At 45.9% G+C, this 17,767-nt stretch overlaps 1 protein-coding gene and 1 long non-coding RNA gene across 2 annotated transcripts; both read left to right on the top strand.

Moving 5' to 3' along the window:
• The first annotated feature begins 9,655 nt into the window (after positions 1-9,655).
• Positions 9,656-12,212, top strand: MGAT1 (alpha-1,3-mannosyl-glycoprotein 2-beta-N-acetylglucosaminyltransferase). The gene has a single exon (XM_090289113.1). It carries the CDS (start codon positions 9,770-9,772, stop codon positions 11,111-11,113), a length of 1,344 nt encoding a protein of 447 aa, XP_090145239.1. The 5' UTR covers positions 9,656-9,769; the 3' UTR covers positions 11,114-12,212.
• Positions 12,213-13,537: 1,325 nt separating this feature from the next.
• Positions 13,538-16,669, top strand: LOC150000407 (uncharacterized). Its single transcript, XR_016513464.1, has 2 exons — positions 13,538-13,666; positions 16,261-16,669. It is a non-coding gene; the product is annotated as an uncharacterized LOC150000407 (long non-coding RNA).
• The last annotated feature ends 1,098 nt before the right edge of the window (positions 16,670-17,767 follow it).

Genomic DNA, 17,767 nt, shown 5'->3' with positions numbered 1-17,767 from the left:
AGCATAGTACTTCACCTTGCCTTTTCTTTTCCAGGATGAACAACCTGCACCCCTTCTATCCTAGGTCTTACTCTCTAAGCCCTTGAATTATTTAGCGTACCCTCTGTGACTCCCTTTCAGTTCTTCCATCCTTCTGAAACAGTGGAGCCTATTCGTGACACAGGAGTCTGTTGGAGGTCTAACAATGAACAAGATAGTCATTCAGTTGGGTCTCCATTACCTGTGCCATGTTCTATACTTTCTGGATATCTTAAGCAGTGGTTTTTAACATACTAAGCAAGGCAGAGATAGAAGGGAAAGTCTGTCGATATTCCTTCAACTCCCATACTTTTTAAAAGCTAAATGTGCCTTCTCCATTATTGATCACTATGGGAAGTTGACTACCTGGAGTTCTCTTGCTATTTAAGAAACATTTGTACCAGCAAGAGAGACTGGCTGGTGAATGCTGTGGAGTTGGAGTGTTAGGGTCCTCACAGCTCCTAGGCAGGCAGTCCCCAGATGAAGGAAAGAGATCCATGGAATTGGGTAGCACCTGCCCAGTGCCTCTTGGGTTTTGGCTGAGGGTTTTAAAAAGGCTTCCTCAATGGTGCAGGTGTCTTTGTACTTGGTGGTGTGGACTAGCTGTATGTCACCTCTCTAAAGGAGCTGTAAAAACTAGCAAATCAAAGCCAGTTTTGAGTCTCTGCCTTGCAGACAAATGTCATTAATAGAACATGAGAGACTCAGGTCAGGGTTATGGACTGTTGACCTATTTTAGAAAAAGAAGGTGTGGCAGATTGTATTTTCCCAATATGGCACACTCATAAATATCCCATTCCACATGTTAAAATTGGATATCGTCCTCCTCCCACCCAGTGGTTTGTGGTTCTCACCCCTTGAATGATTCCCCTGACCTGTGAGTAAGGCAGATGCCATCCAAGGCTGGATCATGGAAGGGATACTTGATCATGGCAAGGACACTTGGCTTGCATCCTTTCTTGGGACTCTCACCTTTGGAACCCAGCCAGTCATGTTCAGAGGAAGCCCAGGCCACATGGAGAGGCCATGTGGAGGGTTCCATCCAGCACTCAACTGCTGTCTCGGCCAGCACCAACATCAGGCTGCAGACATGTGAGAGAATAAGCATTTGGGGGAGTCCATCCCCCAGCGTTCAAGTTTTCCAGCTGAGGCCTCAGACATTGCGGAGCAGAGGCAGGTCATCCCCTCTGTGTGTCCCACTATCCCAATTCCTGACCCATGGAAACAGAGAGGGAGTAAATGATTCCTATGGTTTTAAGTTAGTAAGTGTTTTTATTGTTCAGCATTAGATATCTAATAAGGAAGGGGGTGTGAGGAGATGCAGGCCCTCAGAAGGTGGATGTGGGGCCTGAGCACAAAGGGCAGGAAGAACTCTTGTCCTGCTTGTCAAGGCTGCAAAGATTCTGTTTTACTCATTGTATCAGGTACTTATTGCCTTTTAAGAAATCACCCCAAAACTTCGTGGCTTAAAACCACAGAATCATTTTTATTCCTACCTTAGCTGTGAGGTTCTTGCTCCCGGTCTTTTGTGCAGTTGCAGTTGGATGTGGCTGAGCCGAGATCACCTGGAAGGCTTCCTCCATGTGTTGTGGTTATTGCTGGCTGTCAGCTGGACCCTTAGCTGGGTTTATCAATTGGAATACCTAAACGTGGCCTGTCCACGTGGCCTGGGCTTTCTCTTGTGGTGGGGTCCAGGAGCACCTGGTGGAAACTGTATTGCCTTTCATGAACTAGTTTCACAAGTCCCTAATCAAAGAAAGGGAATATAGACCCCATTTCCCCACCTCTGGAGGGAGGGCTTTCATCACGTTGTAAGTGGAGCTTGTGGAATGGGATTTGTGGTTATCATCTTCAGAAAATGTAACCCTTCACTACCATGCTGCTGGTTTGGTCTTGTGCCCGATTTAGTTAATGCAGTCAGTCCTCCTCCTAACCACTTGAATTTCATATATGTGCCAAGCACTGTGATAGGCTCAGAGGTCATAGAGCCTGTTTCCTAAGGAGCAAAATGAGAGCCAGGTAAGATATGGCCACAGATTCTATTATAGCATGGAGGGGGAGGCGGGCGGTGTGGAGAGTGTGGTAGAAGTGTAGTTGGCTCTGCCAGGGATGTTACAGAAGGACTGGGCTCTGGGGATGACTGAGCGCTTGCATGTGGGCTGTGGGACCAGCCAGAGCACAGACACAGCCTTGCACAAGTGTACTTAGGGGGAAACAAGCAGCCTGCTGAGGCCAGAGTATGGGATCCATGGGGTAGTGGTTGGAGGTGAGTTTGGAAAGGGATGTATGAGTCCGTTTGTTGTGAAGGCTCTGTGTGTCATGAGTTTGAGTTTTATTCTGCAGGCAGTGACTCTATCAATAATTCAGACTTAAAATAATATTTTATAATAAAGAGAGTTCAGGTGAATGGGTTTGAGGGCCTGATAATGGGAGTGAATAACCGTCTCTTCTGTTTTTATAATTCTGAAATTCTCGGAGCTGGATGTGTTTCAGAATTTAGAATTTTGGGGATTTTAAAAAGATAATTTGGTGCATTTATGATGTAATGTAAGGTCTGGAGCAGCACATCATAATCCAAAATATTTATTTCTATAGCAAAATGCATGAATAGTTACACTAAGTAGAATAAAGACTATAAATAACCTCACATTAGATAAGATCAGATTTCACCATGACATGAGGTTAACTCAGATTTTAATGCCAACTGAGTGTAGAAAACTTGTTTTTCAGCTCTTTTTGGACTTGGGATTTGCAGTGAAGGGATTGTGGGTGTGTGGCATCCACATTGAAGCCAGGTTTCTGGTTGCAGGCAAATCTCTGGAAAGCTGAGGATCCCAGCGCAGCTTGCACACTGGGGCAGCTGGTCCTCATCCACAAGTATTGTGTAGCCGAAAGAGAGGAGGTTTGACAGATGTTGAGCCAGAGGTGCCAGTGCTGATGGTTTGAAGGGGAGATGGACTTCACCTAGTCCTGAGACATCAGAGGAGCTGTCCTGGTATGCACATGAGTCAGAGCACACCAGGCAAAGAGGACAAGGAAGAGCATGTCAGGCATACAGGCGTGTGCAAAGGCCCTGAGGTGGGCTGGAAGGAAGCCAGTAGAGTGGAGCAAAGAAAGCCAGCAGAAAGAGGACAAATGAGTGACTGGCTGGTGTTTGTGTTGTCACATGCCAAGCACTGTTCTGCACACCTGATGTGGGTTATCTCACCCAGTCCCCACAACAACCACTGCAGGGTTTGATGAGGTGAGAAAGCTGAGTCTCAAGAGTTGGGAAGAAACAGAGGGTAATGTCAAGCATTGCCCCAGGCTGTCTGGCTTACCCTTTTCCTCCAGTTTCCTCCTGATGGTGCTTCCCAGAGGAGTTCATGGGCTCTGTGGGCCAAAGCCTGGCCCCTGGGCTTGCTTCTCTCCAGGCACAGCCAGCTACTAGAGATGTGTGCATACCTGTATGTGCATGTACCACTGACTTCCAACGACAGTGTACAGTCTGCCTCTGGAGAAGACATGGACAGGCAGTAGGAAATGGCTGTGGGGCTGTGGAGGAGCCCGAGTGCAGAAGCTGTGGGGTCTGGGAGTGGGCATGTCATATTCTTTTCTGGCAAGAGAAGCAAGTTCTGTTTGGGAAGTTAGAGAAAATGGTCATGGGCTGGAGAAAAGGGGCTGAATGCTAAGATGGAGGCCTGGCTGTACTGTGGCAGCTATTTCCTATGGGCCATCGGGCCACTTGCTAAGATCCCAGTCTGCTGAGGGCCCTTCAGAAAATTGCTTTCATCTGCTTGGTCTGCGTTCCAACATTGACCACATCCTGAGGGAGGGTTAGGAAAAGACAGGAAGGCCATGTGTCTGTCTTCCAGGAAACACTGCTTCGTATATGATCACTGATAAAATGGGAAGTTAATGACACCGTGAAACATAAATGGACTTGAGGTTTCTGAGAAGACTGGTCTTGTAGAGTTTTAGGGTGGATGGTTTCTGGGAGGAAAGACAGGTGGTGGTGCTAGCAGGCACTGGAGATGTCTTCCACAGGAGGGGAACAGAATGTGTCTGCCTGCCCAAAAGCCCAGGAGTGCAGAGATTACCTCTGGGACCAAGGTTTTGGCTCAGATTAGAGAACTGGGCTGTGAGGTAGAGGGTAACTGGCGGAGCAGCTGGCATAGAAGGGCACATACCTGAAGGTTTGTGATGTAGAGGGGGTGAGACCAGAGGCAGGAAGGCCAGGGAGAAGAATCACATGGTCAGGAATGGCAGCTGTCCAGGAATCAGAGGATGTGGTAGATCCTTTCAGGTAACAGAGTGGGGCCGTGAGGGTGCTGGTGGAACCATATTTACCCTCATTGGGTGTGTGTCCCAGTCCCTGTCCAGAGCCTGTCAGACAGCAGGTGGTTGAGTGATTGAAGAAAAATTGCAAGAATCTAAATGTATAAGGACACACACTTCCTTTACTCAGATTCACCTCTTATTAACATTTTGCTCCATATGCTCTGTCCTTTCATATATATATACACATAATATTTTTGTTCTGAACCATTTGAGAAGTCGCATCTATCATGGCCCTCTATCCCTAATTACTTCAGTGTGTGTTTCGGAAGAATTGGGATGTTCTTTTATGTAACCACAGTATGGCTGTCATTTGGTCACCAGTGTTACTTGACTAACACAGTCAAAAGTAGGTTTATAGTTGCTTGTATAGAAAATAATAAAGTAATTAAAAAATAATCCAAGAATGAACTCCATGTTTCCCATACTCAGAATTGTAAACCTACTTTTGCCTGCCCTGTATTCCAGTTTTGTCATTTGATCCAATAACATCCTAAAAAAAAAAAATTCATTGAGATATAATTGACATACAGTAAACCACACATGTTTTAAAAGTACAGTGTGATAAGTTTGGGCATTTGTGTACACCCATGAAACTCACCACATATCCACCCCCTTGTTATACCTCCCCTGCTGTCCTCCCTGCCCCACCCCCAGGCGACCTCTGGCTTCCTTTCTGTCACTGTAGGTTATTTTGTATTTTCTGGAGATTAAGTGGAATCATACTGTATATGCTTTCTTTTGGTCTTTCATATCTTGCTTACTTGAGATTAATCCATGTGTTGTATATATCAGTTTCTTCCTTTTTATTGCTGAATATCATTCCATTCTATGGGTAAATCACAATTGGTTTATTCATATTCCCTTGTTGATGGACCTTTGAGTTGTTTCCAGATTTTGGTGATTATGATTATAAAACTGCAATACTGTAAACAGTTTATACAGGTTTCTATATAGGCATATGTTTTCATTTCTCTGGAGTATATATCTTGGAGTGGATTTGCTGGGTCATATGGTAACTGTCTATTTAGCGTTTTGACAAACTTCTATAAAAGGACATTAGTTCCATACCTCACACCATATACAAAAATTAACTCAAAATGAATCATAAATCTAATGTTAAACCTAAAACTATAAAATTAAAAAAGAAAACAGGGATTTCGTTCAAGATGGAAGCGTAAACAGACACACTGCATCTTCCTCCACAACTAAGAAGGAATACAATGACCTCAAAAATAGAAACAACCAGAAGTTCCAGAAAATCAAACTACATGGAAGTCCAACAAAGATATAGAGAAGAAATACTCATCCAGACAGGTAGGAGGGGCGGAGCTGGGGCGGAGAGGACGTGGTGTGGTGGTGGCAGCAGCTGGGGTAGTGGTGGGCCAGCGGAAAGTACAGTTACACGTTTTAAAAAGTCAGGAGGGACACCTGAGGAGTGTTCCCAGCTCCTTACCAGACTGAGCAGCTCACAGTCCCAGCACCAGGGAAAATCCAGCCTCATTGCTTCTGACTGTGCCAACCAGTAGCGGTTGGAACAGAGTCAGAAACTGCTGGTCTCTCAGCAGAGTCTGCTTATTTAAAGGGCCCCCACGATCCTAGACCGTCCACAGACCTGTCCACTCTGGGAACGACAGCCAGGGCAACAGCTAGAGAGACACCAGTCCCTTACGGAAGTGGGAGAAGTGCCTGGAAAAGGGGCAAGTGCTGGGCAAGTGGCATTGTTCCCTCTCAGACCCCTCCCCCACATACAGCACCACAACGTGGTGAAACAGGTCACCCTGTACTGACGAATCCCTAAGGCTCTGTCCCATACAGCGTAACAGAAGCGACAACTCTACCTAAGACACAGAGGCAGACAAACACAGGAGGATGTCAGGATGAGAAGACAGAGAAGTATGGCCCAAAAAGGGGAACAGATCAAGGTTCCATTGAGAGAACTAAGCGATGAGGAGATAGCCAACCCAACAGATGAGATAGCCAACCTAACAGATGTAGAGTTCAAAACACTGGTGATAAAGATGCTCACAGGCTTGACAGATATGCTTGAGTACGGCAAATGCATAAGAGAAGTGAAGGCTATGCTAAGTGAAACAAAGAAAAATCCCAACAAAACCAATGGTGAAGGGAAGAAAACCGGGGTTCAAATCAATGATTTGGAACATAAGGAAGAAAAAAAACAATCAACCAGTGCAGAATGAGGAAATAAGAATTGAAAGAAATGAGAAGAGGCTTGGGAACCTCTGGGACAACTTTAAACATGCTAACATCCGAATCATAAGGGTGCCAGAAGGAGAAGAGGAAGAGCAGGAAACAGAAAACTTATGTGAAAAAATAATGGAGGAAAACTTCCCAAATTTTGTGAAGGAAATAGATATACAAGTCCAGGAAGCATGGAGAGTCCCAGGTGAGCTGGACCCAGAGGGACCACACCAAGACCCATCATGATTAAAATGGTGAGAGATAGAGAATCCTAAAAGCAGCAAGAGAGAAGCAAAGAGTTGCCTAGAAAGGGATGCCTTATAAGACTGTCAGCTGATTTCTCAAAAGACACCTTGCAGGCAAGAAGGCACTGGCAAGCAGTATTCAATGTGATGAAAAGCAAGGACCCACAACCAAGATTACTCTATCCAGCAAAGCTATCTTTTAGAATGGAAGAGCAGATGAAGTGCTTCCCAGACAAGATAAAGCTAAAAGAGTTCATCATCACCAAGCCGTTATTATATGAAATGTCAAAGGGACTTATTTAAGAAAAAGAAGATCAAAATTTGAACACTGAAATGACAACTAACTCACAACTATCAACAACTGAATGTAAAAAAATAAAAACAAAATCCAACTAAGCAAACCAGAATAGAAACAGAATCATAGGGGTCATTTGGAGGGTTGTCAGCTGGGAGGGGGAAGAGGGAGGAATGGGGAAATGGTGCAGGGATTAAGAAGCATAATTGTTTGGTACACAATATGGGAAAGTTGAGAATAATATGGGAAAGGGTGAAGCCAAAGAACTTACATGCACAACCCATGGACATGAACTATGGGGGGGGGGGGTGAGATTGCTGGAGGGAATGAGGGTCAGATTGCAGAGGGGAGCAAAGGGGGGAAAAATTGGAACTACTGTAACAACATAATCAATAAACTATACTTAAAAAAAAAAAGAAAGAAAGAAAGAAAGAAAACAAGGCTCTGGCCAGGTAACTCAGTTGGAGCTACCAAAAAAAGGCTATGGGTTGATCCCCAGTCAGGGCACATACCAGGGTTGTGGGTTTGATACCCAGTCCGGGTGCATACAAGAGGCAGCCAATAGATGCTTCTCTCATGCTGATGTTTTTCTCTCTTTCTTTTTCTCAAATTAATAAACATATCCTTGAGTGAGTGTAAAAAAAAAAAGAAAAGAAAAACAGAAAAATCTTGGTGACTTTGGGTTAGGCAAAGACTTTTTAGATACACTGCATGATTCGTAAAAGAAAAAGCACATGATAATTGGACATCCTCAAAATTAAGAACTTTTCTTCAGTTGACATTGTTAAGAGAATGGGAGGACAAGTTTTTGCATTTTTATTAGTCTGATGGGTAAGAAATGTTATCGCCTCATAGTTTTAATTTGTATTTTTCTTATGAGTGAAATGGAACATCTTTTCATATGTCTAAGAACCATTTTAGTCTTTTTGCCCTTGTCTTTCAGACAAGGATTTTTAGCCTTTTTTTTTTTAAGTTCTCTGTCCATAGGCTATTGACTCTTTATTTGTGATGTATGTTGCAAATATTCTTTTCCAGTTTGTCATTTGACTTTTTACTTTGCTTATGTGTTTTTAGCAAATCCACTTCTAGATATATACCCCAGAAAAATGAAATACTTTTATGCAAAAATATTTTATTTATTATTGGATCAGGATTTAGAAAGCCTTTCCCTTTACCCAGGTTATAGAGGAATTGACCCATGTTTTCTTCTACCACTTGTACGGGTTTATTTTTTATATTTAGATCTCTGAGCCACTTGGAAGTTATTCTTGTATACAAATCTAATTTTACTTATTTTTTCCAAATAGTTACATGGTTGTTATAAAACTATTAATAAGACACTATTTTGCCCCAGGATTTCTAAATATTACCTTTATCATACATTAGATTTTTATGTGTAGCTGGGTCTATTTCTAGAGTTTTAAATTCTGTTCCATTGAATGATACCTATTTACATACCAGCACCACATAGTTTTAATTATTGGGGCTTTGTAATTATAATATTTTAATATCTGATAGGGCTAGTCCCTCTTCTCAGCTTGTTTTCATTATTTTCCTAGATGTTCTTGCAGGTTCATTTTTTTCATGTGAACTTCAGTGTCAGTTTGTGTAGCTTCATAAAAAGGTATTTTCATTGAGATTTTTTATTATGCTGAGATTATTATTCTGCATAAGAACGAGGGGTTTTTAAGTCTTTTGTGTCTTTCAGGGTTTATGGTTTTGTTCATATAGGTTTTGGATATTTCTTGTTCAGTTTATGTATGCCTAAATAGTCTACCGTTTTCATGGCGATTGAAATAGGGTTTTCACATCCATTTTATTCTAATGGGCTGTTTGTGGGTACAAAGGCTGTTGGTCTTTGCAGGTTGATTTTTATATCCTGCCGCCTTGGTCAGTTCTTTGATCGTTTGCGTTGTTTTTTATCATTGAGTCTCTTAGAACTTTCCAAGTGTATTCTCACAGTGAGCAAATAGGGGTAGTTTGCCTTTCTCCCTCTTCTTCTCCATTAATTATGTTCTGTATTTTAATTGCACTGGCTGATCCCTCCAGGTAGATGGTGGGTTCTTGGTTTTGCTCCTGACTTTGGTGGGAATGCCTCTGGTGCTTCTTCACCAAGCAAGGTGCTGACATTAGACTTGAAGTAGGATATTTGACTTTAATTCAGTCATCTTTGGGCAATTTGATTTGATCATGGGAGGCAGATGGTCTCATCCACCCCTCCCCTTCAGCTTTGGCTAGAAGATAGGAAATGAAATTGGTCCAGAAGGGAAATGGCAGTGGCGTTCCTTTGCTCCTTCTCTTTCACCAACACCATTCTACTTCCCCTACAAACATATATTGCTTTTCGGAGGACTAACAAACTCATTATGGAGTGGGGAAGCATGTAGCCCAGCCCTCTTCTCTCACGCAGATAACCACCCAGATTACGGGCAGCTGTTTTCTAAGAGAGCCCTGGAGTTTCCTCTTGCCGCCGTCCGTCTGCACTTTCCACCTGTCTGGTGCACCTGCCACCACACCCTCCACCCCAGGGCTGCCCATGCCATTGTCATGATGGTTGTCTCTTTTCTCTCCTAGGTGCATGGCTGCTTCCTGATCCCAAAGCCCAGAGGAGGCACCAGTCGTGCTGTGAGGAGTGAGCCAGGCCCACAGGGCAGCTTGGAGCCCCCCTGGCGCCTCCCCCGCGGGGGCCAGGATGCTGAAGAAGCAGTCTGCAGGGCTCGTGCTGTGGGGCGCCATTCTCTTCGTGGCTTGGAATGCCCTGCTGCTCCTCTTTTTCTGGACCCGCCCAGCGCCCAGCAAGCTGCCCTCCGACAGCGCACTGGGTGACGACCCCGCGGGGCTCACCCGTGAGGTGATCCGCCTGGCCCAGGACACTGAGGTGGAGCTGGAGCGGCAGCGGGGGCTGTTGCAGCAGATCTGGGAATACCATCTGCGGCGGAGCCAGCGGTGGAAGGCGCCCACTGCTGTCCCGCCGGCACCGGCTCGCGGGCCTGCGACCTCGCCACCAGCCGTGATCCCCATCCTGGTTATCGCCTGTGACCGCAGCACCGTCCGGCGTTGCCTGGACAAGCTGCTGCACTATCGGCCCTCAGCCGAGCGCTTCCCCATCATCGTCAGCCAGGACTGCGGGCACGAGGAGACAGCTCAGGTGATCGCCTCCTACGGCAGCGCCATCACACACATCCGGCAGCCCGACCTGAGCGCCATCGCGGTGCCGCCCGACCACCGCAAGTTCCAGGGCTACTACAAGATCGCGCGCCACTACCGCTGGGCACTGGGCCAGGTCTTCCACAGGTTCAAGTTCCCCGCGGTGGTGGTAGTGGAGGATGACCTGGAGGTGGCCCCGGACTTCTTCGAGTACTTTCAGGCCACCTATCCGCTGCTGAGGGCTGACCCCTCCCTGTGGTGCGTGTCTGCCTGGAACGACAACGGCAAGGAGCAGATGGTGGACGCCAGCAAGCCAGAGCTGCTCTACCGCACCGACTTCTTCCCGGGCCTGGGCTGGCTGCTGCTGGCCGAGCTCTGGGCTGAGCTGGAGCCCAAGTGGCCCAAGGCTTTCTGGGACGACTGGATGCGGCGGCCGGAGCAGCGGCAGGGCCGGGCCTGCGTGCGTCCTGAGATCTCCCGAACCATGACCTTTGGCCGCAAGGGTGTGAGCCACGGGCAGTTCTTTGACCAGCATCTCAAATTCATCAAGCTGAACCAGCACTTCGTGCCCTTTACCCAGCTGGACCTGTCCTACCTTCGGCAGGAGGCCTACGACAGGGATTTCCTGGCCCGTGTCTACGGCGCCCCCCTGCTGCAGGTGGAGAAAGTGAGGACCAGTGAGCAGAACGAGCTGGGGGAGGTGCGGGTGCAATACACCAGTAGGGACAGCTTCAAAGCCTTTGCCAAGGCCCTAGGAGTCATGGACGACCTCAAGTCGGGGGTCCCGAGGGCGGGCTACAGGGGCATTGTCAGCTTCCTGTTCCGGGGTCGCCGTGTCCACCTGGCGCCCCCACAGACCTGGGATGGCTATGATCCCAGCTGGAATTAGCAGCTGGCTGGTCCCTGCTGGGCATCTTCCTGGCCTCCTCCCTGCTGAGAGGACAGCAGATCCTGGGGGGCTGCATCGTCCTCTGTTTCTCTCTTGGGTCCATTTATCTTTTTTTATTTTTTTAATTTTTCGAGTGGCACTCAAGTGCACAGATGATAAGGTAAAGATTATTCTCCCATTCTCAACATGGTCAAATCAGGGAAACTTCGGAGTATATTGAGGGGTATTAACCAGGAAATCACTGTCATAGGGAGAGCCTTGGGCTTGTTGGGGGCCATGAACTTTTATATGCCTGGTTTTCACCTAGGGTGTCTGCAGAGAGGTTGGCAACTGGAGTTCTCTGGACCAGGCCTCTCTTCCCTATGCGGGTTCTTACAGCCAGGGTGTGAGTTCTCCTCTGTACCTGAACTCTTCCCCCGATTGGAGGGGGAACTGGCTTTTGTGAGAAAGGGACATATTTGTGGCCAAAATAAGATTAACCAAAGGGGTTTTATCAGGGTGTGGGTGGAGCTGTTAGATGGCCAGGGTTTATGCCTCTTGTCTGTGTTGTCCCTCTTCTCTTCTTATCCCTGACCTCCTCATAGCTCTTCTGCCCCTGCAGCCTAACCGTCCAGGATTATTAGATGAAAGGGGGAGGGGGAAAGCAAGACCCCACCTCAGCTCATGCCTGGTGGTGAGGGAAAAGGCCTTGGTGTTCTGGGGCATTCTCCCTTATCCAGCCTTAAAGAGATAGTCTCTGCCCCTGATCCTGGGTCTGTCCTTTCTGAAAGCCGACCCCTTTCCTGTCTCTAGGTGGGTTTCGTGCTGGCTTGGTGGAAGAGAGGTTGGCTCCTTATTCCCTTTCCCTGGGTTTTGCTGCCCAGGCTCCTGCCTGAGACCTTGGCCTCTAGAGGCCCTCTCAGCTTGAGGCAGAACAGCCTGGATGGGGTGGCCAGGCCTGCTTCCCCTCCCCCCAGGTACCCTGGGTCAGTTCACTGTAGGGTGCAGATGAAGGGTTGGAGAGCAGTGTCTGTGTTTTTGTTCCTTGCCTGACCTCAGTTCATGGAAGAAAGTTGAAGCTGCAGAATTATTTTCAAAAATAAAAGGCTGAATTGTCCGAAAAACGTGTGTGTTGTGTGTGTGTGTGTGTGTGTGTGTGTGTGTGTGTAGCATGTGTCCTGGAGAGGACGAGGGGGTGGGAAAGGAGGTGAAGGGTGGAGAAAGAAAGGAAAGGAGAGGGAGTGAAGACTAAAGGAAGGGCTGGGCAGACAAGAGGAAGTGAATCCCTTGAAGGAAGGAAAGCAGTTGATTGGAAGAGGAGGGTGGGGGCAGGGCCAGGCACAGGAGAGCTGAGGAGGGGTCTGATGTGAAAGTTCAGACTTGAAGATGGACAGGGTCCAAGACTACACTGGGCTATGGTCCATCTTCTCTAGAGGTGGGCTTTGGGGCCTCCATAGACTTCGATTTCCTTGTGAGCCCAGAGAATGGGAAGGGTGGAGGGAGGCCATGGCTTAAGGAGTGGGTGCTGTGTGCAGGGCGCCGCCTGCTCGTGCAGACAGCATTTCAGGGCATCCTCCAGGACCTGCCCCTGGGCTGCAGGCTGCAGAGCTGATAACCCTGGTAAACTCCTGCAGTGGCACTCAGCGTCCTGACCATGACCCCTGTGTGCATGCCCTTTACACTGCTGCTCAGAACATACACGGGCAAATGTTTCTGAAACTTTACCCATGTCATGTGTAATGCCTTCTGAGAGTGTCTCTTGGCCTTTTTTTTTTTGTTTAATGCTGCTTGTAACCTGCCAACTTGATTTCATCAGTGGATTTGGAAACCCTTGCCTGGGTGACTGTTGACAGAAACCATTGGGGGGGTGTCACACCAGATGGGTCAGCCATTGCGGGGCAGGGATCACCAGTCACTACTGTAGCTGCTCCAGCCCCTCTTTTTCTGGACTTGGGAATTCCCAGTGTGCCCAGGGAACCATCAAACATTCACTTTTGCCTTGCAGATCTTTGTAGGGCTAGTTTTGTTTTCCCACATGCTCCTTGATGGATTACTTAACCCTGCTTTGGGGTAGGGCTATAGTCATGATCCATGAGTTGTGGGTAGGGAAAGGGGTCCAGTGAGCACCGAGTCCTGCCTGATGCTACTGGGCTAGCAGTACCATGGCTGCCTGGCTCCATGTTCTTAGCAGCTGCTTGCCACGGGCACTGCTTTTGGTGCTCTACGATGAAATGAACTCATTTAGTCCTCAGAGCAGCTGTGGGTTGTGAGTACTTTTACAGGTGAGGACTTGGACACACAGAGGTCCCCTTGCCCAAGGTACACTGGGTTGGGGTGGAACAAGCATTTGAATGGAGCCCATGCTGCTCACTACTACCTAATGCTGAACTGTTCTTTCACCCCTTTACCACCTTCATCCAGGCAGCCTTCTCAGCCTCCCTCAGACTGGTCTTCCCTCCCTGGGGCCGCAGGATAGGGGGTGAGGATGGACTTCCAGGCCACGCAGCAGGTGGTCTGTGCAGCCGGCAGGGGCAGCCCTCCCAGGCAGGCTAAAGAGGAGGAACCACTCAGAAGGTACAGGCCATTTTCTCAGGGGTCCCTGTGTCCTGTTTCCCTTCCTTTTGGTGTGGGTCCCCGGAGAGGCCACATTCACTATTTCAGAGGATCCTCACGTTTGATTCCTGTGTGCAGGGCAGCTGCCCCTTAAAACCCATGATCGTCCTGTGCAAACAAAGCAAATGGAAACACCAAATAGAAAAGTATCACGACATTACATGCTACAGAACTCTGTCAACCTTGAGTTGGAAGACTTAAAGGCAATTTCATAGAGCTCACCAAGACCCTCCAGCTCCCAGGCCAGGTAGAGTCCTGACTGGTACAGCCTGTGCTGGCTGCAAGCCCCCGTGGGTGGAAGGTCTCAGCTGCCTGCAGGTGGCCTCATGAGAACTCACTGTGTGAGTCCAGCAGCAGCTTGGGCAAGCCCACCACTGCTTCACCTTGGCTTTGGCACTTCTGCCTCTTCCCAAACCAACAGTCCTTCCTCCACTACTTGCTACCATTCACCTCTTGCTCCTGGATCCACCTTCCCTCCTCTCCACGAGGCTCTCAGCCTTTGCCCTCCCCTTTTACCAGGGTAATTGGGATGGGATCTCATTTGTAGTATGAGTCACCCTCAGTGTGGACAGAGTTGTTGGGTGGGGTCCCAGGCCAGGCCCCTGGATCCTTCAGTTCCATGTCTTGTACCTTCCTCCTCCAAAAACATAACATCTGTTTCTCATATACAGTCATTTTGCTTTATTATTATTATTTTCCAGTGGTTTTTTAAGAATCCTATTTAATTTTGTTAAGAGAGCTTACACAGCAATTTGTGTTTTTAAAGGGCCATTTTTCCCCTTCAGTTTCTGTGGGCTATGTTTTGAGTATTTACATTTCAAAGACAAGAGGATTTATAATTTTGAGACAGAATGTAAATATTTTTGCACTTATATTAATAACATCTATATAAATATAATCAAAGGTTTAACATGGTTTATTTGACAATGCTTCCCATATAATTTAACATACCAAATAAGCCTAATTAGTTTAATTTTTCCCTTTTATAAAGAGAAATTTTCTTAGAGATGTTTTAGGACTTATTCTAAAAAACTCCAAAGATCTTAAAAATCTCAAAGGTCAAGAAAAAAACATTATAACTTTTGAATCTTGGGATGCCTGTCAAACATACCAAAAGTTTTAAAACATTTGGTCAAATAAAATCATAGATCATTGTGGAACAAAAGTTAACCATTTTATCATTGTGACAATGAAAGACTGCAAGCAAGTACACAAAGTTAAATAGTTGCAAGAAAAATTTCCTCCTTAATATTAAGAAGACTCAGTGTACTTAAATAATTAAAGACCCAATGATATTTCTGACCTGTGTGGCTCAGTTGGTTGGGCAACATCCCACAAAGCAAAAGGTTTCTGGTTTGATTCCCAGTCAGGGCACATGCCTGGGTTGTAGGTTCAGTCCCAATTCTCTCCCCTTCTCTTTCCCTTCCTTCCCCTCTTTCTAAAAATAAATAAAATATTTTAAAAAATAAATTAAGACCTGATGATAAAGAGCATAGGAGATGATTTAAACAAAACAAAATCTTTGTTTTCCCTTTATAATCACTTAATAAGTACAGGAAGTTCTGTCTTTTTAACAGAGAAATCATATTGTTTTAGCTTTACATAAGCACATCATTTATATTAAATTATGATAATTTAATTTTCACCAGCATAATTCTGAGACGCAAAATTCTCTGCATTCTGAAATGACCAAGACAAAATCATTTTTCATTTTTGTCAGTGGAAACATATCTCCATACCTTGTCCCACCTTTTATTGAAAACACTTCTCAATTCCTCCCATGTTATTTAGAATTTTTAAACCTAACAGAGATAATATGAACTTATATTTTTATAAATCCAGATAAAATTTAAAATATTAAATGTTGCTAACTTTAAAGACACGTGTGTTTTGATTAAACCAAGAAGCTTAAATTAGCTTTAATATTAAATAATTCTTCAGACTATGTGATCTGCAAAGCATTTGAGAAATTTATGTAAACAATTTCTTTAAACCAATTAAACAGAGCTCTTTATATAAACTCCTTCTAATAATTTCCTCTGGAGGTAGATATACATACACAAATATAGATAGACATAACCAGATAGTTTCATTAAAAAAAATTTCTTTTTAGCCATGAGACAGGTATGATAAGGTAGAATATTAATTTATTAACAGTTGAAGTAAGTATTCTTTCAGATGGCTAAGTCTTTAAGATTTTTATTTGTCCTTGATAAACAATTTTTAAGGAGACTGGAAGGGTGGCAGCTGCATAGACAAGGGGGCACATAGGCAAGGGGGCCTTTTCAGCTGTTTGTGCCTTTAAAACTTTCTTTTCCATTTTATTTCCTTTGGTTTGTTTAGTCTCAGCAGCTGTGGGCTGTGTTTACACTCTTGGTTATTGGTAAGACCTTGAAGGTTATGGAGAGCACTTTGAAAAAATTCTATTAGACTTCTAATTCTGCCAAATTTATGGTCAGAGAGTTAAATTTTGTTTTTTAACTATCTTGCCCGGTTTCAGGCGGGACAAATAGCAATTTTAAAATACTCTGATGGGAAATTATTTTGTCTTTTAGAAACTTCTGCTTATGAACCAAAGAATGGATTCCACTGTCTGGGACAGATTTGGATTCCTCCCTTGTGCAACCTCTTTTTTTATGAGAAATAGCAGAGACAAGAAAAGGAAACAAAGGATCTCAATTAAATGAGTGCTTCCCATCGGGAAAATGGCGTCTCTTGGCTCCTGAGGCATCCCATGGCATGCCAGAACCTGGAGCAACTGCCCCCACCCCAGGAAAACCCCTCCCAAGGAAAGGAGGGAGATCCCTGAAACTAAGAGGGCTTCACAATCAAGGAGAGAGAAGTGTATGCTCTATAGGCACTGAGCCAGTTCCAAGGGACGCTGGGCCATGGAGGTGAGGCCACTTTAGATCCTTTTGTAGTCGCCAGATGTGCTAACCTAAAAATAAAGGCCTTTCAAAGCTAGAGTGATAAGCATTTATTGAGATCATATTGAGGCAGAATAGTAAGAAGCTAGAAAAATTCCTTCAAAGTGGAATAAGGAAACTGAGACGGCAGAACAACCTGGCAAGTGATTTACAGTGATACAGAAGGTCACCAGGTGGAAAGCCTTGGGTATCTAGCAACGGGCAGAACTAGTGCCAATCTCGCCCCCAGGTTGGCCTTTCCTCCCCTGGCATATTGCTGGTCATGCGGTTTAGACCCCCTGCCATAGCTCTAACCAGTCAGATCAGTCAGTGGAGACCATGACCCTAGAAGAGCACACCTGGAAAAGCTGATGAGTATCCTATCAAGACGATCTCTTGAGACATTCCCTAAACTCCCAGCCTTTAAAACCCTCAAGACAGACCCTGGGAGCACTCTCCCAGGAGCACGCCCACACCTCTCCTCCCACAGGTGTGTACCCTAAACTCTAAGGGACCCCACGAGACTTGCAACCAGGGAAGCAGTAGGCAGCAGCAGCTTCTCCTGGGCTAACCCTCTGAACCTGCCTCCAGGGCCCCTTTTCTCTGACTTCTCAGTGAGCTGACAGCAGCCCCGCATGGCTCAGTCCTTTCCTATAACGTGTCTTAGAGAGCCAGGCAGCCCCGCTCAGGCTCTCTCCTGTTGCTTCCATCCTAGGCCCTTCTTTGTCTCACTGTCCCCAGCTTTAATAAACATGCCCTCATAGTCACCTGGACTCGTGTTGTAAAAATGTTTCCTGCATGAAGCCAAGACCTCACACACTACAGGCCAGACTGAGGCAGGTGTGCTTGGGGCCTGTTCCCCTTTGCAGTACCAATATGAATCGCTATCTGAGAATTGCTGAATCAGGAAGAAATCCAAATAATGTTCAGATTAGGAGACAAAGGCAATGGGTATTTATGAGAAGGGGAAGGGAAACAATTATATCCATAGAAGGAAGGCATTTCTAACAGTGATGTTAATTCTAAACAATGCTTTTCATTTTCAGCCCAATAGTCATCAGTATAATAACTGCCTTCTTGTTAGCTTTGCAAACAGTTTTCTGGGGCACAGTGTTGCTTAGGCCCAGTGCAGAGGTGATTTTGCCCTGTTTGAACA

Source organism: Furipterus horrens, unplaced genomic scaffold (assembly GCF_987537825.1).
Source record: "Furipterus horrens unplaced genomic scaffold, mFurHor1.1.pri manual_scaffold_10, whole genome shotgun sequence".
Classification (NCBI taxonomy): Eukaryota; Metazoa; Chordata; class Mammalia; order Chiroptera; family Furipteridae; genus Furipterus; species Furipterus horrens.
The sequence above is the reverse complement of the archived record's forward strand: the minus strand, read 5'-3'. Positions and strand labels throughout refer to the sequence as shown.

Coding starts and splice junctions, on each gene's coding strand:
- MGAT1 (XM_090289113.1), top strand. CDS start 9,770: ATGCTGAAGAAGCAGTCTGCAGGGCTCGTGCTGTGGGGCGCCATTCTC.